Source organism: Jaculus jaculus, chromosome 1, assembly GCF_020740685.1.
Source record: "Jaculus jaculus isolate mJacJac1 chromosome 1, mJacJac1.mat.Y.cur, whole genome shotgun sequence".
In the NCBI taxonomy this organism is placed as follows: Eukaryota; Metazoa; Chordata; class Mammalia; order Rodentia; family Dipodidae; genus Jaculus; species Jaculus jaculus.
Genome location: NC_059102.1, coordinates 59,415,227 through 59,439,663, shown reverse-complemented (window position 1 = coordinate 59,439,663; position 24,437 = coordinate 59,415,227). Strand labels below are relative to the sequence as shown.

The 24,437-nt window shown below is 44.1% G+C and overlaps 1 protein-coding gene across 1 annotated transcript in view; it reads right to left on the bottom strand.

Annotated features, from left to right (window-relative positions):
* Positions 1-23,400, bottom strand: part of Mamdc2 (MAM domain containing 2) — a 160,898-nt gene extending 137,498 nt beyond the window's left edge. Inside the window, exons 1-2 of the mRNA XM_004653141.2 lie at positions 23,017-23,400; positions 22,538-22,651 (exon numbers count right to left, since the gene is read on the bottom strand). Coding sequence (XP_004653198.2) covers positions 22,538-22,651; positions 23,017-23,050 — 148 coding nt within the window. The 5' untranslated portion in view covers positions 23,051-23,400. The remainder of the gene's footprint in view (positions 1-22,537; positions 22,652-23,016) is intronic.
* Positions 23,401-24,437: the final 1,037 nt, after the last annotated feature.

Genomic DNA, 24,437 nt, shown 5'->3' with positions numbered 1-24,437 from the left:
ACAGTTAAGCTCTTGGAATGCTGTTTTCACTTTGGCTACAGCCGCTCAGTCTGCTCTTGGCATGGCTTTGCTTTACATCATGGCATTAGATAGACAAAGTGTCACACTGGGCTTCTTAGTGACTGGATGCTGGTCTCTCTCTGTACTATTCCCTTACACAAATCATCTGTCACCTGGAAGTATTTGTCCAGAAGGAGGCCGCTGGAGGACTCTCCAGCATAAACAGTTCATGCTTCTTCAATTTGGATGTGCTGTGTAATGAAATTTTTGTTACTCAGGAAGCTGAAGGCATGTGGTATGACTAGAAAGTAATTTTGTAAAATATGTTATTTATTTATCTGCAGAGAGAAAGAGAAGGGGGGAGAGACACACAAAGATAATGGGCACCACAAGCCCTCCACCCACTGCAACTGAGCTCTAGATGCAGGTGCCACTTTGTACATCTGACTTTATGTGGGTACCGAGAATCAAATCTTGGTTGTTAGACTTTGCTGGCAAGTGCCTTAATCACTGAGCCATCTCTCCAACCCTAGAAAGTAATTTTTAAAAGCTATTTCATACAGATGAATATCCCATACACAACTTCTATAGGTTTTAATGTAAATACAAGTTAAAAAATATATATGTATACATACATATATACACACACACACACACACACACACATATACATACATACATATTACACAGAATAGTGTAAATATAGAAATAGAAATTGTAAATACCATTTCAGAGAATAAACAATTTTGTTGTAGTGATTATTTACAGGAGTAGGAAGAGACTTTTAGTTTTAACTTATATATCCTTAAATTATTTAAAACTTATATGCATGCATTATTTGTATTGAAAATTGTTTTTAATAAACAATGATATAACAGGTACATTTTATTTGTGCTATATATATTTGCATTTTTAAATAATGAATGCTGTTTCCTTTATAACAGCAAAACCAATAAAAAGGGGCTGAGAAGACAGCTCAGTGTTTAAAGCACTTGTACCACAATTGTGAGTACCTGAGTTTGGGTCCCCAGAATCTATGTAAAGCCAGACACCACAGAGTGCCTGCAATTCCAGCATGCCTACAGTGAGGTGAGAGGCAGAGAACAGTGAGAGATTTTGTCTCAAAAGAAGACAAAGGCCGGGACCAACAACTGAAGCTGTTCTTTGACATCTACGTGCATGTATACCATGGCACACACAGGTCTCTCCAACCCCCAACAGAAGACCTTTTTCAGTGAAATCCTATTACTTCAGTTGGTTTTACCTCAGTCACTAGTCTACTGAAAAGAGCACAGACTTACATATGAAGGCACTATGGGTACAAATTCAAAATGTATTATTTAAAAGCATGTAATTTCAACAAGCTTGCTTGAGCCTCAATTTTTTTTTTTTTATCTGAAGTCAGGAACAATACCTAACTATATTGGTATTGGACAGATTAGATATCATATAAACGACATGGCTTGCAAAAAGTAGGTTTCAGTATTAACTGTCAATAATACCACCATGATGCTTTAGCTTTCATGCCTTTAGATAAAGTGGTGAATGAAAAGATATTGTTATATGAGAAATTAACATTATTTCAAAAGTTAGCTATATAAATAGTCCTGAAACAGCATTATAAAGCATCTTTATATTTTTCTATTATTTATTAATTCTATAAATACTTCACAAGTATTTGCCTACTATTGAGTGAGATTATGAGAAAGATTAAAAGTTCATGAACCTACATTTTAAGGTGTTCCTGATCTGAGGGAGAGGAATTAGGGAAGAAATTACTTAAATGAAAATAGAGCAAGAAAAGTACCTGAGAGATCATCTCCCAGTAGATCAACCCCAAAATTCACTTAGCTCTGACATTTACATCAGTTTATAAAGTAAGGCTGTATCATCATGTATAACAACACTCTTATTGTCTGTAGTTCACACCCCATATCAAAGAAAACAGAATTTGAAAGGGTCAGGGTCCACTCATCCATCACTGACCTTGAATCCAGAAAACCTATGGTTTAGAGCACTGAAGGTCCCTTCACCAACCCAAACCAGCATCTAGACCCAGGCACTTACTAGAAAAGTTCTAAGATTTTGGACATGTCCTGCTTGCACTCCAGCAATCAGTTTGACCCTCCACTGCGTGAACTTTTCCTAGGATATATGAGCAAATATCTATGTATCCCAGACAGAGCACCAGTGACAGACCAATGAAACCATTTCATTCAAGTCTAGTGTAGTGAAGCCATGAATTTACTTATAGGAACATATGTGACCCCCAAAAACCACCTCCCCAAAAAGTCTCACCCCAGCATGGTTGATGACTTCCCCACCCATGGCTGCATAGCTGGAGCTATGTTCCCCTCAGTGAACTTCCCAATGTCTATTCCATTCTCTAGTACCTCCTGATACCACTTTGAACCAAGGCAGAATTACACATAGCTGGCGGGGGAGGAGGGACAGGAGGGAGGGAGTGGCTGGAATCTCAAGTGAAGGTATGATGGCCTTCCTAACCTTCCTTTTATGAGGGAAGGTCAGCAGACCAGACCTTGAGAGTCTCTTGGGACTAGTCACAGCTGCTCTGATTAAGATGACAATGACTGTTTCATTCAGAGGAGTGTTCCACAATACCAGTTACCCTCATAGTACTGTCCTTCACCGCACTGACTTCAACCATTTGCCCTCCACATGCTCAACTGTTCTCAACTATCTCCCATCCTGGGATTACCCTAGAGTTTAGTCCTTTTATTTTCTGAATCACAGGGCATGTGCTATGAGAGTCAGGGAAGCGGCCCTTCTATGAACTCTGAACAAAAAGTACTGAATTGAGAATGCCTAGCTTTGAGTCTTTTTGGACAATGCCTATGTCCTAGATTTCTAAATGACCCAGTTATAATCTATGCTTTTCTAATATTTAGCCCAGAAGGATCAAATTTTGTAATGAGGATCGCTCTCCTTATGGGAGGTAATACAATGCCACCCATGTCATTCAAATCAAACAAGAGGATGAACAGAAACTCCTGCTATGAAGGAAAAGCATTTTGACTACATAATCACTTGTGTCTGTTTTTCATGCCTTCATCAATAGCACTTTCTATAATGTCCTAAGGACCTGAGCAATTCAGCTGATTCTATCTTACAATCATCTCAGATCAGAATTAACTTGGAAGGTGAAATGTCTTTACTGCAAGCAACTTAGAAGCTTCCCTTCAAATCTTATTCAATCTGTTGTGCTCTGGGGGAGGGAGAAGGAAGCAAGTCAGTGATCATAAAGCCAGAATATGACGTTAAAAGATGCCTGAATTGTAGGTTGTGTCTACAATTCTGCTTTTCTAGGAACTGACTGCATAACTCAGTAGTAAAGCACTTGCCTAACATGTACAAGGCCCTGGGTTTAACCCCCAGCATGGAAACAAGCAATAAATAACTCCGCTTTCACAGGCTTTTCTTTCCTTATGAAACTACAGGAAAGTGCACATGATTCCCAGGGTCATTTGGCCATTCCATGGCTCCCGACACATTGAAAGTAATAGACAAAAGTGAATCTGGGCTCTTTGTGTTGCTTGGGAGAAAGTGAAAGACACAAAATACTGTGGTTACTTTTATGCCAATGAATGCAAGCTGTTCAAAATTATAGGAAATGGGCCTACTTTTTTTTTTGTATTTGAGAAGGATAAATTCACAAGTGGCTTCATGAAGGACTTAGATAAGACATTATGATAGAAGCTACTTGTTTTCTCCCCTTTGTATGTGTGCAGTGTGATGTGAATGCATATGTGTAGGAATGTTCATATGCGTGTGGTAGCATGTGTGTGCATGTGCATGTAGAGACCAGAGGTAGACATCAGCTGTCTCCTGCAATCATTTTCCACCTTGTTCTTTGAGACTGGGTCTCTCACTGAACCTAGAGCTCACCACTTGGCTAGTCTAGCTAGCCAGTGATTCCAAATCTGCCTCCCCAGCGCTGGAGTTACATGTCCAGTATTTTACATGGGTGCTGAGGTCCAAACTCAAGTCTTCGTGTTTGTTTAGCCAGGATTTTACTTACCAAAGTACCTCCCTAGCCCAAACAACTCCTTAAAACATGCTTTTGGCTGTAATGCAGATTGAACCCAAGACCTTATACCAACTAGGGACAGCACAGTCACTGCGCCACAGCCCCAGCCTGAAGGTTGCTCCTTCTCTTTGGCAGTCTAGGCCCAGAGCTCTGAGAACTATGTCCTAGCTGAGCTGGTCACATCCATGGTGGTGAAGAAGAATGATCCTCTGTCCCTTCCTGCCTGGCTCAGTATCCAGGGCTACCTTGCACTTCACTACCTTGCAGCAACTACTCAGTCTGACAGTTTGTGGACATGAAGCTTGTACCTTATGTTTTTATTCCAGTGACCTAGAGGTAACAAGTCTCTGGAAGGAGACTAAAGGTCCTCTGAAAGTGGAGGTCTGTTTTACAATCAAGTCCATTTGCTAAGAAGAGAAACTGCTCAGTGTATACTTGGCCCCTGAGTTTTGCCTTATGACATGTGATTGTGAACAAAAATGCAACTAAGTTCCCATGTTTGTCTTAACTCTTCAGTGCTCCAAACACTACCAATGAAAACAGCATGGAAAATGGGCTTAAGTTAAATGAAAGCAAATGAGGCATGGTATCTTTTTGTTTGTCTACAAAACATAATAAGGCTTTTAGTTGGCTATAAAACATAGTGGTGACTTTGGATATACATTGAGTGTGCCAAAAATTAAACTATGCTTTTCTTGCCATCTATCTCCTACAATTATTTAGTTAATAAACACAGATATTTACTGAACTTACATTCCCTTGTGGAAGGGTGGACATGATCGGACAAATAGATGTATGTGATGGTATGCATGAAAAAAAAAATGTTCCTCATAACATCAGGGGTATGTGATTAAGCCTCATACTCAATCCCCAGCTGGTAGAGCCTTTGGGAGGTAAAACCTGACTGTAGGAGGTGTGTCACTGGGGACAGACCTTGAGGGTTTTAGTCTGTCCCTATTGGGTGCTTACTAGCTAAATTATTCTGCTGATACTTCCCTGACAACATGGCAAGATGTGATGCCCAACCTCTGCTCTGCCATGGTTTCCCTGCCATGATGAAACTTTCCCTCAAAACTGTACGCTGAGTACACCATTGAACTGCTTCTGGTTAGGTGTTTTTGTTTTTTATTTTTTTGTTCATTTTTTATTTATTTATTTGAGAGCAACAGACACAGAGAGAAAGACAGATAGAGGGAGAGAGAGAGAATGGGCGCGCCAGGGCTTCCAGCCTCTGCAAACGAACTCCAGACGCGTGTGCCCCCTTGTGCATCTGGCTAATGTGGGACCTGGGGAACCGAGCCTCGAACCGGGGTCCATAGGCTTCATAGGTGAGCGCTTAACCGCTAAGCCATCTCTCCAGCCCTGGTTAGGTGTTTTGTCCCGCCATATTCTGTAAAGATACACACACACACACACACACACACACACACACACACACATCTATACATATACAGACATATTTCTATAGATCACAGTTCTGTCCTTCCAAAACAGCTACCATCAGTCTCACATATCTGCAGTTTCTAAATCTGAAGATTCAATCAGGCTGAGAATATATACACAAAACAAATTGTGTCTGGATTTAACATATATAAATGGTTTTCCTTGCTGTTCTTCCCTTAGCAATAGCACTACAACCACTTGTACAGCATTCACTTTGTATGAAGTACATCATCCAGAGATGATCTAATGTACAGGGAGGCTGGACATATGTTATAGAAAAGTACTATATTATATTATGTAAGGATTTGAGCATGCTAGATTTTGGTATTCTCAGGGGACCTGGAACTAATAGATATGAAAGGAGGCTGTGTTATGATTTCTTCAGGGAGGGGAGGCTGAAAGCAGGGGCAAAATGTAACAAATTGAAAATGCAATTTCAGAAACTTCAGAATAAAGGCGAAGTAAATTCTGATAAGCAAACTCCCACTGTGAGGCTCAGATTGGTAAGAAAGCTGACCTCTGGGTTCTGAGAGGCTCACACACGACCATTACAGCCGAATCAACATCCTTGTGGACAGACTGACAGCAGCAGAGACAGAGGATGTTCATCTACCAGATTCATCATTGAGGTCTAAGAGCATTCCATTAGGTCATTAATCATACATTTAGCTTACACTAGTTAAGTGCCCATTTTTTGCTTATCAATTCAATCAGTTTTAAATGCTTTGAGAGGGCCAGCACTAGGTGAGGCAAGGGAGATGAGGGAATCTGTCTTCATTTAAAATATTGATATCTTGTTGATCTAACTGCATTGATTTTGAGTTCTTCAATTAGTGTATTAAAACATCACTGCTTTTGGGATTTTTGGCACCACCTTAAATGCCTCACTGAAGATGAGTGCCTCGCATCCCCTCCCACTCAGATCCAGACTCATTAGGATACCTGTGGGGAATTAAGAGGAAGAGGAGATACAGGTATTGACTTCTAGAATCACAGCCCCATAGGAAGAAAAACCCATTTTTCTTAAATAAAGCCAACGAAATAAGAATTGGTAAACAAAAATTACAGGAGACCGTTGTTTTGAATTAGGCTCTGACACTAAAGCACAATTGACCAGGCTGAAACACAAAATGGAGTCACTCATGCTAAAGTTCATGTCACCAACCAAAACTGGAATGCCATGCAGCCTTCTTTTCCATTAGGAGAAAAGGATAACAACCACATCCACACAAGGCATGATAAATTATGATTTACTCTTACAAAAGTGAAGTCTGATCATAAGTAATCTATTTTTATATTGCTCTGTTTTCCTATTCCCACCTTGCCAGGCAAGTGACCTTAAAATGGTCTAGCTATTTTTAGTTCTTTGCTTCTGCTTTTCAGCCCCTTGCTACCTATAAAATCAATTTGCTCTGCTCAGCCCATGGGAACACTTATTCTATTTTATAGAATGAAGTGTTGCTGGATTCTAGGATGCAAAATAAAACCAATTAAGGTCCTTAAACTGAATTGTTATAATCTTCTCCTTTGACAGATTGGCATATGCTTAAAAGAAGTTCCAACATAATGACAGTGCCTTGGGAAGGGTGAGGCAAGGCTTACCCCATGACAACCCTCCATGCCTGGTTGTCACACGTGCAGCTGTAGGACATTGGGCACATGCCTCAACCACTAGGGAGTTCCGCTTCCCCATTAGTTCCCTGAGGGTTGTGCACAAATGGGTACCTCACTGGATACTGTGATGGACTAAGCTATTGTCTAGAGCACACACAGCCACTGATAAGTGGCAGTTGTTCATCACTGTGGTTCCATTTAAGTGGGCCTGGAGAACACAGAGCTAAATCTCAGATATGATCCTGAACGTCAGTTGCATCCCCTCAGAGAGAGAAAAGTGTTAAAGATACAACACAAAAGATGACTGCTCTCCACAGTGTCAAGCCCTTGCTGCATGATGACTATGTTGTCAAGGTCTTAGACTATGAGTGTCCACAGCATCTGGCTGAGGCTACATATCCAAATGGGGTGAACTTCTGTGGACATCATGTGCATAGACATGGTCTGTGGTCAAGCTAGCATCCTGAATTGACCTAGGTATGTTGACACTGGTGATGTAACTCGAGGGAAAGCATGTGCTTAGACTGTGCAAGGCTCAGGGTTTGGTCCCCGGTGCCACACAAAACAACCATACTTACACACTTTTCCTTCCCGTACCCAGTGCACCTGAGGAAGAGTTCACACTCTTTCCAGGCCAGGCTCTTTACTGTCCTGCCTCCTGTCTGGACTCCTGTTGTTCCTCATGCTGAATGTGTCCTAGGAGCCTCATGCCTCAGTTACGTCCACCTTTTTCTTCTCCAAGGACCAGCACTTGAGCCCATCCTAGTCACTTCTAATTAACTTTTGAACTCCCAGGGCCTTTTACACCATTTCATGGTCATGACACTAACCTCAATGTATTAAGTTGTAGTTATTCCTTACGTCTTATTTCTTTTCCTGGACTGGCAACTCCTTGAGGGAAGCTATCTTTATTTTATATTCTATTATTTTTTTAAGTTAGCATTCAAAGCGTTGAGTTTCATTAAGGTGTTTTCATCCATACATGTCATTTTACTTTGTTCTCATTCATTCTGCTCCCCACCTTGTGCTGGTCTCCTGCATATAGTCCTCCTTTCTGCTTTCATGACACATACATTTCATCTCCCATGCACTTTAAGATCTCTTTCTCTCTTCTCATGGCCCCCTTTCTACTGCTCTCTCCATCCCCACCTCTCTCTCTCTCTCTCTCTCTCTCTCTCTCTCTCTCACACACACACACACACACACACACACACACACATGGAAAGAGAGAGAGAGAGAGAGAGAGAGAGAGAGAGAGAGAGAGAGAGAGAGAGATTTAAATCTAGGTTTCACATATGAAAGGAAACATGAGATTTGTCTTTCTGAGCCTGGATTATTTAATTTAACACAGTGATCTTCCATTCCATCTATGTTCCAAATACCATGATTTCTTTTCTTTATGCTTAAAAAGTCCTACTGTGTGTATGTACCACATTTTCCTCATCCATTTGTCTGCTGATAGATGCCTAGACTGGCTCTACATCTTGGCCATTGCGACTGGAGCAGGAATAAACATGGATGTGCAGGTACCTCTGGGTTATACAGACATTTTGGAATGCGGGTACCCTCATTGTCTTACAGTGGTAAGCACTGAAATACAATAAAATTAAATGACTGGGTTGGGGTGATAGCTCAGCAGTCAAAGGATTTGCCTGAAAAGAAATGAGCTAAAGATACTCACTTTAATACACCATAGGCCTTACTATCTTGCTGCTTCCTAAAACACATATGTACATACCATGGATTTGGTATATGGTTTAGAAGTGTTAAAGTCTAAGACTCCCCGCTTCTTCATAAAGAGACACTTCTCACTGCATTGTAAGAATTAAAGAGAGGTGCATGCTTGTATACCATGGGTCAGAAGACACTGCCTGCTACATAGAGTGGAAAGGCAGGAAGGTGGACTAACTTCAACCCCTGCCTCCATGCTGAGGTAAAAGTCTTGCTATCCATAGGCTTGCAGAGTATGTCCTACTCACACCCAACTTTGAGTTGGAACATCTGTTTGAACAATCCAAGAACACAGATATTACATTTCCACGTTTTCTTGCATAAAAAGGTATTTGATACAGTTTCACAACAAAGCCATGAAGATTATTAAGAACACAAGTTCTTTTGGACTTTGTCCAGAGATCACAAGGCAGTGGTGGGGATCCTCTGCATGGGAGTCTCTCACGGGAGTTTTCAACTTGGTCTCATTTAACTTGGAACCAGGCCGAAAATTCTTCTGTTGTCTCAGGGCCTTGTGCTATTTCTAAAGGACAAAAAAATTGACATAAAGTTCTCTCAATTTAGAATTTATTTGGTGGTGGAGTCTTTGTGTATAGGAATCTAGAAGTAAAGCTTTTATATGGTTTTCTTACTCATTCACAACAGAACTCATGTAGGAAAGTTTGTTACTTCACAGTGCAGAGAAATAAGTGAACATTAAGTTGTTATTTCCTGGGCTGCGGATGTAGTTCGGTAGTAAGGCATTGCAAGTGTCTGGGTTCAACCCCCAAAATTACAAAAATACATAAGTAAAATAAAATTGTTGTTCCCTTCAAAAAAGAGACTAAAATGAGAAAAACCTACATCAAGTTGCAGGCCTGCTGCCTCACATGTCTATGACCTGTAGGTTTCAATGCAGCTTGTTTTCCACAGATCCAAGCTAATGAGGATGAGCATGAGACCTAAGTCACGGAACTGCACAAAAGCCCAAATCACTGAACACAAACATACTTGGACCATTACGGGGTAAGAGCAGTCACTCCAGCTGGGCTTAGTTATTCTTATGCTACTATTGTTATTTCTACCACAAACACCACTCCATGCCAAGAGACAATGGCAGCTGAGAGGCAGAGTGGTTATGTTCCTCATCTTTGGAGATAGATTTAAGTTTACTTTCAGAACCAACCAATTACTTGTTCCCATCTAGTACATCATTTGGCACATATTACGTGTCTAATAAATGATCGATAAAATAACTGCCACTCTTCATTTTCCTATTGGGTCTTCAAGTGTAATGCCAACATGCTCATCCAGATCTCAGGAAAGCTTGAAAATGCCACTTTGGTCTTTGAGTTTGTGTAGTGACTCTGAAGTGAGATCTGTGGATGAAAATGAAAGAAGCAATGTGAGGCGTTCATCTCTGCAGGCCCCTGGGGGCTGGTAATGGACACTAAGAGGAGATTGACATGGAATCCCTGCTGCTCACTCTCCAGGAACCCTCCTCTGTCAAATTTCCCCAAGGAAAGCTCTAAAATCATTGGAGTCTCAAATTCTGTGTGTTCCCGGCACAAATGCAATTCACTACACATTTTGATGGGATGATGGTGAATACAATCTATTTTTCCAAGATTCATGAATTTTCTAAAAACGTATCACTAGTCATACATGGCAAAAGATGGCTCATAAATGTGTCTATACTTATTTCATGATAGGAACATGTTCACAAGAGTAGAAATAACTTCTTGATAACCAAAATGACAAATGAAAGGGGTGAATTTTTAAAAATATGAACAATTTTGCACCTGTTTCATCTTTCATTATTATTTTTTTTTATTGTGAGTAGCTCACTAGGTCAGAAACTGGAGAGATATTCTTAGAGGTCTGACCTTAGAGGTCAGAAACTAGAGAGAGATTCTGAGTTGTGGAAAAACATTCTGAGATGTCCACTTGACACACAAAGGTGTCATCCTCGTCCTCTCTCCAAAGTTGCCTAATAGCACACGTTATAAGCAAGAGGGCCATTTGGATGAGATTCGAATATTACAGAAATTAATACATCAGTGGCAATTATTGATATGTTCTTCAAATGGAATGAATGATCTAAAACCCCGAGAGTGATGCTTTTACCAGTGTCATAATTTGATTTTGAATTTAATATACATTAAAACACATGCTTATACAGCAAATAAGTTCAATTCTACAAGCCCCAGCTTAAAAACAAGTCGTGCCTCTTGCTGGGACTGAGCATCTGCCACTGTGCTTCCATCTCCATTTCTCTTGTGTTAGACAATATCCAGCACAGACCATGCACAGGTATCTAAGTGTTTTATGTTGGCAACAATGGGGAAAAATCTGCACTGCTATATATGACTGAGGATACACTCATGGTTTTCATTTCTTCTGTGTATCAAATGTGAGGTGAAAAGGGCACTAGAGTCAATATTGATATACACACACGCTGACTGCATGCCCATCACACACTAAAATGCAGCTCAGCTCACACATTCCTCATCAGCACTTGTGCAAAAAAGAATGTTTGCAGAAACAAAGGTGTGATTTCCAACACTTATTCCGAATTTTAAGGATTTGTAATGGCCATCAAAGAGTTTTTTCCATAAAGTGTATACTTTAACATTGCCTGGTGCAAGAGGAACAAAGCACACTTTCTACCAAAAAAAAAAAAAAAATCCTCCAGAAGTTTACCCAGATCTACACGTTTAACAAAGTTACAGAAATAGAAGAAATCTGCAAAGGCTTAAAAAAGAAAGTTCCTGAGCTGTATTTTCAACATTAGATGGTCTTAGTCATAAAATATTGGTCAGCACAGGAGGCAGCTCTCAGGAGAGCAGAGCGTAGTAAAGTCATCTTTGCACTGAACACCAGCCCTGTAACACTTTGGCTCCCCTTGGCAGGGAGGCAGAGGTGTTTCAAATAAGGAATGGAAATTTCTCTCAGCATCCAGCTAAGTAACAGATCACACAGCTGTCTAGTAGCACCAAAATATTCATCTGAGAGGACAGCCAGTGTGCAAAATCACTGATCAAGTATGCTTTTAATTCTTTTACAGTAAGACTGGATGAGTTTAAAATTTGGGAGTATCCTTAAAACTGCTAAAGGTCGCTGGGTGTGGTGGTGCACGCCTTTTATCCCAGCATGCAGGAGGCAGAGGTAAAAGGTTCACTGTGAGTTCAAGGCCACCCTGAGACTACATAGTGAATTCCAGGTCAGCCTGGGCTAGAGTAAGACCCTACCTCACAAAAAAAAAAAAAAAAAAAAAAAAAGAAATCCTGCTAAAAGTAGTTTAGGTCAAACAAGAGCAAACTGTAATCTGTTATGGAATAACTAAGCAAAACATACTTTTTCCTGCCACTGCTGATCCCTTCCTGAGGCTTGCTGTGTACAGCATGGGAGGCCATGAACTGCAGCCACGAAGCCACAGAAGGAGCTGGGATTTGCACCCGATTCAATGTTTTGCAGAGGCTCCATGATTTCAGGAGCTACATGAAGCCTGTTGGTCTGTCTTTGCTGGTGCCAGCCTCGGAGGGAGCACAGGAGCCCTCTTCCTCACTGAGCAAAGCTTCAGTCTGCAGCCGACGGGCTCAGGTGGCCATCAACACTGTGTTCACTGCAGCGTGTTATCTTAACCCCTGTGTCCTACTACCTCACCTATGGCAAGAGTCACGCCCACAACTGCTGTGAAGGTCAGAGACAACAGCAACACATGTGCTGGACCCCCGCTGTCAATGTTCAGTATAACCCATGGCCTGACTATTGTGGGACTATGTCACTGGTGTCCCCTTCCTGCTTCTCACTAGGAACTCCTGTGGCAGAACCTGAATAAACATATTTTATCACTAAGGTTACTGTAACCCAAGAGACCCTCCCTCATCTCATAAAAGATTTGGCTTTGTTTTTGAGTGAGTAGGTTCCAGGATACATTATAGCAGCCAGATTCAGCTCAGCCTTCTACTCGCCGCTTTTATGATAGGGTTTGAAGTTGACACGCCGGTGCCCATGAGCCCCTCAGAGGAGGCCCCTTTGGGCTACATGAGCTAAAACAATTCATATGTACTTGAAGCTTCTGAACCGTCAAGAGTGGAAGTTGGGTCTAATCCAGAACATCCCTGCTTCTAAATCCCCTTTCTTCGCTGGGCCTTCCCCTAACTCTACAAACAAGTTCGTCTCCACTTCTTAAGCAAAACCAAACCCACTTCAGTTTCTTTGTAGGAGTGGCTTAGGCTCTCTTCTAATATTGAAACTTCTTGGCTGAGAAATCTTTATCAATCCTATTTCCCCTTTGCTTTTTAACATTTTAGCCACCATCCTTATACTGAAGACCCTGTGGCCATTATTCTGCCCAAACTGTACCTGATATTTAGATATTTATATTAAAGATTCAAGAAAGCCTCCACTTGCATGTTTCCTAAGAAACTCGAACAGAGCATAACACTTTCTACCCTAAACATGAGGTTCCTCTTGAAATTGAAATTTTGGCACCACCAACCAACCAGATACCTAAACTGTAAATATGGGAGATTTTCTCCCAGACTTGATGCTCCCACACCCCTAAAATCATCCAGTCCTGCCCACTGAGCTCCCCTTGAGTGTTTCAATCACTCCTCCCTTTTCATACATACCACCAGGGTCCTAATTCAGGTCTGAATCAACTCTGACACCACCAGGTAAGTCCTCTAGTGTCCCTACTGACAAGCTCACCTCCCCACTCCACCAAGCAGCAAAGCAGCTCCTGAATAAATAGGTCCAAAAGTGGAGTAACATACAAACAGTCAGGCACAGAGTTCTTCGTGAAGGATCTTGCATCTTTTATTCCTGCTTCAGCACAGCTGTCAAGAGCTTGTGGATGCTGAGAGTCAATGACTGTCTTCCAATAAATTCCTTTCTGCTTAACTTAAATAGCCAATTACACTGTCTGTGATGACAATCCTTGAATTTACACAACTTCTCTTAACCTCTACCATAATTATAGTTCTGTGTTTTCTTGTGTTGGACTGCCACCAAGGACAGGATCAAAACCATGAGCTTCACAAGCTACAAGTGTTTTGTGTAAGATGTACTCTATTGCCTCCATAGTTCCTAGTGGTCACGCCAAGCTTGCTGATTGGATAATGTTCTTTTCCATAGTTTCTAAGGGCTACTCCAAGCATGTTGATTGGATAATGTTCTTTTCCATAGTTGCTAGTGGTCACTCCAAGCCTGCTGACTGGATACTGTTCTTTTAAAAAACTTTTTATTTATTTATTTATTTGAGAGAGAGAAAGAGACAGAGACAGAGAGAGAGAGAGATACACACACACACACACACAGAGAGAGAGAGAGAGAGAGAGAGAGAAAATGGGCAGGTCAGGGCCTCCAGCCACTGCAAACGAACTCCAGATGCGTGTGCCCCCTTATGCATCAGGCTTACATGGAACCTGAAGCATGGAACTGGGATCCTTAGGCTTTGCAGGCAAATGCCTTAACTTCTAAGCCATCTCTCCAGCCCTGATGATAATGTTCTTGTCCATAGTTCCTAGTGGTCACTCCAAGCTTGCTGACTGGACAGTGTTTTTTAACAGTCTTTTCTGCATCACCAGTGAAGTCAGGGCATCATATGTTATACCACTTTCACATTTTATTGTTCTTGGCCTCAGATGTCCCAGACACACATAACTTTCCCACGAAATAAAGAAGGCATATATTCCAGCAGATCTCACTGGATTATTTTTATTATTCACTTTTATTTTAGATTTTAATTAATTAATTAATTTATTAGAGGCAGAGAGACAATGAGAAAGAGAGAATGGGCACACCAGGACCTCTAGTCATTGCAAACAAACTCCAGATGAATGTGCTGCTATGTGCATCTGGCTTATGTGGGACCTGGAGAATCAAACCTAGGTCCTTAGGCTTCACAGGCAAGCATCTTAACTGCTAAGCCATCCCTCCAGGCCAGTTTTTATTATTCTCTTTATTCTCAACAAGTACTTTAGGGATTGATTAAATTCACAGTGTTCATTGATGCCACAGACAAACTCTGTTATGCAAGGCACAAAACACACAGTATAAGTAAGCTAAAGAACTTGAAGATGACAATGAATGCATAAAAAATGATTTTTCTGGGTGGAAGAGATGTCTTAGCAGTTAAGTGCTTGCCTGTGAAGCCTAAGGACCCCAGTTCAAGGCTCAATTTCCCAGGACCCACGTTAGCCAAATGCACAAGGGGGTGCACGTGTCTGGAGTTTGTATGCAGTGGCTGGAAGCACTGGCGCGCCCATTCCCTCCATCTGCCTCTCTCTCTCTCTCTCTCTCTCTCTCTCTCTCTCTGTCACTCTCAAATAAATAAATAAAAATGAACAAAAAAAATTTTTTACAATGATTTTTCCTTACAACATACTGTGATCTTGGCTGACTTCCATAATTATGAGAAGGGAAATATCCTAAAAATCCCCAGGCATCTTCTTGGGGAGCAGGCCAGGATCTTCATAGCAGCTCCCTATTCAGCAACTCGCATCTGAGTGGAGGAGAAATCAACCTGGCTGATGGCCTGGATAGAAAGGAAGCTAGTCATGCAGAGAAAGGAGAAGTTGGAGATATCACCAGCCCATGCAGCCAAATCCCAAGTGGAGTGCTCAGGAAGGACAGCTGCAGGACAGCCTAGAGGACAGGGAGGTCAAGGTCAGGGACCTGCCTGAAGCTGAGAGATGTCAGCATGTCCGAGTGTCTTGTGGGAGGTCCCAGCTCCATCAGTAATGGAGCCGACCCAGGCTGAGGCAAGTAAATGGGAACAGGCTGGGGTGGGAGAAAGAATGAGGGGTAGACAGCAAAGCACTTCTAACCCAAATAATGAATTTATGGAGAAAAGAGTCTAAGTTACTGGGAGAGACTAACACCCAAAGCATCTCATTTCTTGACTCCCTCATCTAGTGCATCCCAGAGGCTGTGTTGGGAGGCTGGGTTAGGAGAAGGAGCGTTTATTTACAATGGGTACACTGTTGATGAAGAACAATCAGGCAACAGTAAGCATGAGAGTAAGCCCAGGCTATGTGTAGACAGCACTCGCTTTCTTTTGTTAACCATTTTACCAGAAGATGTCCTACAATCTCCTTTCACAGCCCAGGAACAAGCGACTAGCCCAAGGCTTCACATGTAAGACTAGAGCCTGAGGCTGGACAGACGGCACATCTAGGAAAGTGTTTGCCACATGGGCTTTTACCCCAGAACCCACATAAAATGCTCAGTGTGTTGGTGTGCACCTGCAATCCCAGTGTTGGGGAGGTGGAGACAGGAAGATCCCTGGAGCTCACTGGTCAGCGAGTCTAGCCTACCTGGTAAGCTTTAGGCCAATGAGAAAACCTGCCTCAGAGGAAGTGGATGCTGTTCCTGGGGGTAAAACCCAAGGTTGTCCTCTGGCCACCACATGCATGTGCACATATGTGTGCCCCCCTATATACATCTGCACACACGCATGAATACACACACACATAGGGCCTAGGTTCTAACTCAGGCTGACCAGCTCAGCTTGAACCCTGCTTCTGCCATGGTGAGGAAGTGTCTCAGAGTGGAAGGAAAAGTGCAGCACAGGGAAATGCGCTAGGCTGGATCTTCACTAGTGCTGCTGAGTCCCTGCTGCGGGTCAGGCCTCTCCCACGTGCTGATCACTGCAGGCACGAGCGAGCCTTGAAAAATCAGAGAGGATGAATAAATGTCATTTGGTGTGTCATGAAATGTAATGTGTTGGGAGGGGTTGGTGGGCCTAAAACATTGTTTTGGGAATCTGTGTTTGCCCACATATCTGAAATTCTTGGATGAAGCATTTCTAACACAGTGTAGCTGTGGAGACCAGGGTCTAGTGGAGAGAGGGATGTTGCCCGCAATAGAGAAGGAGGAACTGGTGGAGAGCCAAAGAGACAGGGCCCTACCCTAGGGGTGGCATGGACCTGGTCCCTAACCATGAGTGACAGCTTGACTGGGTCTCAGTGTGTTCCCTTACAAAACAAGGAGCTTGTACCAGAAAACCTCTGAGGCTAGCTCTTGGATAGGAACTACACTTAGTGATGTAGGAATAATTTGGCCAATTTTCTGGGGTCAGCCATTTTTTTTTGGAGAGGCATTCAAGGAACATTCTAGATTTGTTCTGGCTTCCAGCCTCTGTAGAGTGAGGCTGTGGGATAGTGGAACTTGTGCTTGGAGAACTCTAAGAGAAGTCAGTAGAGTTAATGCGGGTCCAATGGAGGCAGGAAGTGTCTGAACAACTTGGTGGTATCCAAGTGGGATGCTGAAGCAGCCTTCCAAAGTCAGTACTGGGAGTGGAGGACAGATGTCCTTGCCCAGGAACATCCCTTGGGATCCTGGTGAGCTCTTAGCCTCCAGCTGGGCCTTAAGAAGCACAGGTGGGGTTTATCACTGTTAATGACAACTAAAACATGACGCACAGAACTGACACTCAGCTGGCCATTGAGGAGTGTCCTGAAAAGAGTAGGAAAGAGGGCTGAAGAAACGCCCCAGACTGCACAGCCTAACAACCAAGGTTCAGCTCCCCAGCACCCACATAAAGCTAGATGCATAAAGTGGTGCATCTGGAGCCCATTTGCAGAAGCTAGAGGTCCTAGTGTGCCCATTCTCTCTCTCTGCTAACAATTAAGAAAGAAAGAAAGAAAGAAAGAAAGAAAGAAAGAAAGTAGGAATGAACCCTGTAAGCCTAAGGTTTGGCCAGCCAGGGCACATGTGCCAACTGGTGCAGTAGTGGCATGTCTGTTTGGGGAGAAGCCAGCTCCTCTGCTTGGACTGGAGGCTCACCCCATTGGAGGGAATACATGCCTGGTACTGAAAACCTAATCAAAAGCCTATGGCAGAGGAGGTCATGAGCCCTAGGGGAGTAACAACTGCTGTTGTCTGGCTAAATGTATATATTATGCTCACCAAACTTCCCTGTGAGCACTTTTCTGAACATTCGTAATTCTATATGATTAGTACCCTAACTTTTGGTTAGAGAAGCTTCTCTTTTCAAATGGTGACCTCCAGGATGACCCAAAAATCACTATAATCAGAATTGGCATAATTATTTTTTGTTACATGATATGTTTTCACATATTATTGGGAGAGTATGGTGGTTTAAATGTAAAATGCCCCTCACAGGTCATGTGTTTGAATACTTGAATCTCTAGCAAGTAGTGCTGCTTGGGACTCTTTAGGAAGTGAAGCTTTGCTGGAGGAAGCAGGTCTTTGGCAGTGGGCCTACATGTACCTGTCTCTGCTTCCTGTCAACTCAGATGACAATGTGGCACTGACTTTCTCTCCCACCATAAAGGACTCTACCCTCTGGAAACTTAAATGAAATAAACTCCTTCCTTTCTTAAAAAAAAAAAAAAGTCACCACAGTGGTAAGAAGAGGTGAAAGTGGAGTGTTCAGCACTGAGACATCTCTATCACACTCTTCAAGGCTCGGGTCCATTGGGGAAGAGGTGGAGGAAAGAATGTAAGAGCAACAGGAAGGGTAGAGCTGTTTACAGTGCACTCTTCCAGACACAAAATGGCCTGGAGATCCATGACCTCCCAGTGCCTGGCACTACCTACACAAGACCATCATAATAGGAGGGAAAGATCATGACATCAAAATAAACTGGAAAGAAGAAGGAATTCAATGGAGGGTGGATTTGAGATGGGGGGGGGAATGAGGCTGGGGAGGGAATTATCGTGGTTTGTTATCTATACTTGTGGAAGCTGTCAATAAAACTTTAAAAAGAAAATAATAGGAATGAGTTTGGGTGCAGGAAAGGAGGGGTCAGAAAGAGACACCTACTGGGCTGAAGAGGTGGCTTAGCAGTTAAGGCACTTGTCTACAAAGCCAAAGGACCCAAGATTGATTCCCCTGGACCCACATAAGCCAGATGCACAAAGCAGTGCACGCATCTGGAGTTTGTTTGTAGTGGCTGGAGGCCCTGGCACACCCATTCTCTCTCTCTCTCTCTCTCTCTCTCTCTCTCAAGTAAAATAAATAAATACATTTAAAAGCAGACAACTACTTAGATGCCCTTACAATGAGAATTTGGTATATGTTACCATGCCCCCCCCCCCCATCTAGGTACATATTCCTGTCTTCCATTTTATCACTTGCTCTGAGGTACAAACACCATTCAGCTGTTTCCTATATTCAGCGATTTCTGCCATCTTGATCCTTATTAAGGAGACACAAAGTGGACCTTCCCTGGGAGTGCTTTGAGTTAGATTGTTGCTTTCTCCCAGCCTGAATTATTCCCACAGCTACCTTCCCTGAGCAGGAGCCTCAGTACTCCAGGCCTGTCTTGAAGGCACAGTGCCTGGATTGCATTTTAGTCCCTCTATTCCTTTGCTCCACCAAAGGCTTCCTTAGAGAGCTCCATTAGGTTCAAGGTATTATATGCCAAAAAGGAGCATGAAGGTCAAAACCCAAAGCCCATTCAATGACCAATTTGAATTGTGAGGTCAACTCTCTCGTCTCCAAGAATCCTGGGCCAAAAGACTTCTGCCCTGAAAGCTGGCAGGAGGAAGATAGAACGCACAGCCTCAGTTTTAGCTGAGGACCAGTGCTCAAAGGCGCAATAGTCTCTGAGGGAGGGATATATAAGGATGATTTTAATTACAGATAAATGAAAGATTTTCATAGCATAAAATGGGATTGGAGTTAACTCAAAGCTGAGATTCAGAGGTTCCAATTTGAATCTGACATAATCTCACTTCCTTTGATACATTAATGAAATTAAAAAAAAATTCTACAAAAAGCAGAGGGGCATCCAGAAACTAGATCGACAGTTGGCAAAACTAGAAAGTTGGACTGAGTTGCAGTGCCTCTCCTGATGCAGCCGCTCTTCTCTATTCACACACTGCCCACCAAAATGACCCTGAACAAGAAGAGACTGGACTTGTAATCAGAGATACTTTAACAAAGAGGGCAGGGGATCTATTCTGCAGCTAGGGGAGTGCACCAACTACTCTTGATTTGATCTCCCTGTATAGCATTCCAATCTGCAGATTTAGTCCCCGACTTATGTCCCATCACTAGCTGTTAGCATTGCTCTCCCACTACTGAGCAAGGATGTATAGAAAGTGCCATTTAGGTTGCAAAGATTTGTGGACAGAAGTCTCTGAAATTCACAATTCTCTGTGGGGCACCCAGCATATAGAGGTGTTTGGAACCTGTTTCAAAGCATTTCTGAAGTAAGATGAAGTACATTTTCAGAGAGGCTTGCAAACAGCTTGCCAAATTTCAGCCTAGGACCATTTTATTCCAATTTATCAACCTAGAGCTGAGTTGCTAGAGGGAATTCTTAGTGATAGCTGCTTAGTAGGCAGCCTTCGGCAAGTGGGCACAGTTTCCCACTCTGCCCCAGGGTCCACAGTGGACTGTTATGTCCAAGTTTTGGCCTTTGAAACTCAGATCTGTAGGATGTAAGCCTAACCTTCTGACTCTACTCTGGAGTTCTCAGAGCTGGATGAATGAACTCCCCCTGGCCAAGCCAGTGGTCTCAGCTGTGAGCCAGAAAGCACTGGCTGCTAGAAAACAGGAGACCCACAGTGCCTTCATTATATTATTCAACTGTAATCACCTTTTCCTATAAGTATCTTCCTGTTTTCCCTGAAGGCAACTGTTTAACTGCCACACCAGTGCAGAGGTGCCAACTGAATGGAGCACTTCCTGTGGACCTGGAGGCCTTTGTGCAGCGCAGGCTATGACATGTTCAATCGGGAAGGTAGGCTGCCAGGCAGCCCCATCACTACAGAGCACTGGAAGGGAGGCTCAGGGACTCAGACCCCTGGTTTCCAGAGTGAGGTTCATTTCCTTTTGCCCAGGAACACACCAGAGCAAGGTAGGTGTGAGCTTAGGGCACCAGGTTCACTCGCAGACCTCGCTCTGGCCCTGGTGCTGGCCAATTGTATAGGTTTGCACACGTGTCCATGTGTGTGTGTGTGTGCACATGTACACATTAGTCTGGGCTTCTCAAAGTGTGATCCCCAGAATAGTAACAGCAGCAGCAGCCCCAGCCCCTGGAAACTTAAGAAACATTCTCAGGGCCTTCTCCTGACCTGCTGAATCAGAAACTCAAGGAGAAAGAGCAGACTGAGTCTGACACACACAGCAGGTCATTCTCATGCAGCTACACTTTGAGAAGTCTTGTGCTAGAATCATGCTCTCCAGTACCACTCCCATAGCAGAGGCACGGCCTTCTTTCCAAGATTTATCACACACTGGCTGGAGAGATGGCTTAGCACTTAAGATGCTTGCCTGCAAAGTCTCAGGACTCATGTTCCATCTTTCTCCAGATCCCAAGTAAGCCAGATGCACAAAGGTGAGGCAAGTGCAAGGTTGCACATGCCCACTAGGTGGTGCAAGTGTCTGGCATTTGAGCAGTGGCTGAGGCCCTGATGTACCAATTCTCTCTCTCTCTAAAATAAAAAAAAAAAAAAGATTTATCACACACAACAAGAACAGGATATTGACTAGGCTGTGAGTTTTTCCTAAATCAGCAAGGGAGGAACCCCCTCCACTATCAAGTTGCTTTTCCCCAAGTGTCCTTAAGTAAACTGCAGTCCTTAAGGTCTGGCAAGTTTTGAAGATAAATGAAGATCACCACCGAATTAGTTCCTTCCTGTTTCTTCCCCTACTTGGACAGCTCAGAGTTGGTCACTGCATGACACTAGGTGATATCAACTGACCGCTCCAATATTTGAAGTCTCAGATTCTACCTTCTACAAAGTGGTGCTAATCTCACCCACCCAGGGGGTCAGACAAGGCAATGCAGGCAAACCCTCCACAGAACTGCAGCCTGGTAAGCTGTGGCCACAGTTCCTAGCAACTTAAGCAGGGGTCCTGGTCTAAGGAGCCAAGCTGGATGGTTTGGATTTGAGAACAACAGAGTGGACGGAACGGGTCTGCTTGGCTTCACTTATGGCTCTCTTAAAGCAGTATATCTTCTGGTTTGAATAGTCAAGGGTGTTAGGCTTCAAAATGATGGTAAAGAAAGGGAGAGAGAAAGAAAAAGAGGGACACCAGGCCCTACTGCTGGGAGCTGGAAACACACTGTTTGTTTGTTGTTTTTGTTGTTGTTGTTTTCCTATGAAAATGAAGGATGAAAAGTCTCATTTGAGTCCTGCACATTTCAACTTTGTCACAGGAATTATGGACTAGTAATCACAGCCCCCCCCAGATCAGTGACCTCAGACATTCCGTGGTGGAATTTCCTCTTTGGTCCAGTGCTGGATACCAGATGATGTTGACGAAATCACACAGCCAAACTGCTGTGGGGTCAGAGTAAGTGACAGGTCTTAGCGCTGAAGTCCCCTCACACAAGTGTGAGACCATTTCTGCAAAGCTGAACTTTTTCTCAGCTCAGAGGACCACTGTGGAGCAGCAAGACTAATAGCCTGCAGGGGGCACACAGATGGTGGTGACAATTGTCGGCAGGGGACCCCTTGTCCCTTCCAGTAGGGAGAACCAGAGGCAGCCGTGCACTCAAACTGCTACCCGCAGGCAGGTGCACCGACACCCAGGACACCTTGGCCTCTTTCCTTGGCGGGTCTTTGATGCACAGCTGGAGGTTCACAGAGGAGTCATGCCTGACTCACTCTTTGCCTCTCAAAGGGAGTTAACTCCAAGATAATATTATCCATGTGGAGCGAGGGGAGTGGGAGAAGCCTGCAAGCTAGCCAGTTCACCTCGGGACCCTTCTCCATGCAGAGCCCCCTTACCTTCCTCATTTAAAATCCACGGCAGAAACGCAAACACGGAGTCAAAACTGCAAGTGCTCTCTTCAAAGGCACAAGACCCAGTGGGCAGGTCCAGGGCACCAGCAAGCTGCAGGGCTGCAGGCACAAAAGAGTTTCAGTTTAAGCTCTGGGTCCCGCAGCATTTGCACCAAGCCTGGGAGACTCTACCTGGTGGAGGTGAGGCAGGCGGGAGGGGCGCGGGAGAAGGATGTACGACTGCTCCCAGCTCAGAGTGGGGGGCGGGGAGTCTCTTATCCGCCATCCTACGCCTCCCCCTTCCCTGGGCTTGGCCAGCGGGGGCGGGGGGCGGTTGGAGAGAAAGAGATAGGAGCTAGAGAGAGATTAGCGGCGGGGGAGGTCCAGAAAGTGCCCTGGCATGGCTCAGCCTAGCACCCGGAGCCCCACCACCCAGGACAGCTGAAGTGGAGGCGAGTCTCAGGGACGCCCCTCCGGGCCCTTACCTTGCACCATCAGCAAGATACCCCTCAGCAGCATGGTCTCGCTTCTCGGAGGAGGACCCCCCCAAAAAGGGTGTCTGTCGCCTGCTTCGGATGAAGGGAGTGTCGGACGCGGGGGCACTAGGGGTCAGCGAGGAGGAGAAGCCCAGAGACGACGCTCTCGATAGCTGCGGGACTCGGAGCGCAGAACGCCTTGGGCTGCAGCCGGGAGTCACACTCTTCCCAACTGGTCCCAGGACCACAGCCAGGCTGGACAGGGAGGAGGCAACTGGCTTTCGAAAGACCAGCCACCACTGGGGGAGAGGAGAGGTCCGCACACAGTGCCTTCGCCCTGGATTTTAAAGCTTGGGGACCAGACCTCTTGCACACACTCGCCGTGGGGGGCAGGTCGCTAGGAGTCCCTCGGCTGGCTTGGGACCAGAGGCCCCTGCCCCGCCCATGCGCGGTGGGAACCACAACCTCCCACCCCGCATCTGGCGCGTCAGTCCTGAAGGGCTGACCCTAATTTTAACCTCCTCTCCTCAGAATGGAAGAGGATGGAATTCTCCTAGGAGAGCCGAAAGGAAAATTTGGAAACGGTGGGAGTGGGGAGAGCTTTAAATCTCCGAGGGTCAGCATTAAGGGACCAGTTTTGCTGACCCTGGATTACCAACCCCCTTGAGTCAGTGGAATGCTTAGCATGCCTGGGGTTCAACATTCCCTTGTCCAGTGAAATGGGGCATTCCTCCTCTCCAAACTGCCGTCGGAGATGGAGGGTTCTAAACTGGGGGGTGGAGGATGGGGAGTAGGTGGCGGGTAGGGGTCACTTCCCTGGAAACCCTTGGCTACAAGTTTACTTTGAGCATTGAGTAGGTCTTCTAACATGTACTCCAGGGCTGGAGAGATGGTTTAGAAGTTAAGGCGTTTGTCCAGGTTTGATTACCCAAAACCCACATACTGTATGCCAGATGCACAAGGGGGCACATGAGCCTGGAGTTAGTGCTTTTGCTGTGGCTAAAAGCTCTGGCATTTTCTGTACCTCTTCCTTCTCTGCCCCCCTCTCAAAATAAATAAACAAACAAACAAACATTTATTTATTTATTTATTTATTTAGGTAAAGCAGATTTTCATCTTAATTGCCTTTGTAAGTTTGTGCAAGCAATTTTGTGACTAGAGCAGTGATCCTCAGACTTCAAGGTGCATTTTTTTTTTTATCTCGTGGAGAGCTTCATCCTGAGTTCCTGATCCAGTCCTGCTGAGATTGGGCCAATGATGTAGCACATTTCTAACCACTTTCCAGCTGCTGCTGGTCTGGGACAACATTTTACAAGACTTAAAAAATTATTGTTTGTGTGTGTGTGTGTGTGTGTGTGTGTGTAAAAGAGAGAAAGTGAGAGAGAAAGGCCCACCAAGGCCTCTAGCCACTGCAAGTATCTTGTGTATCT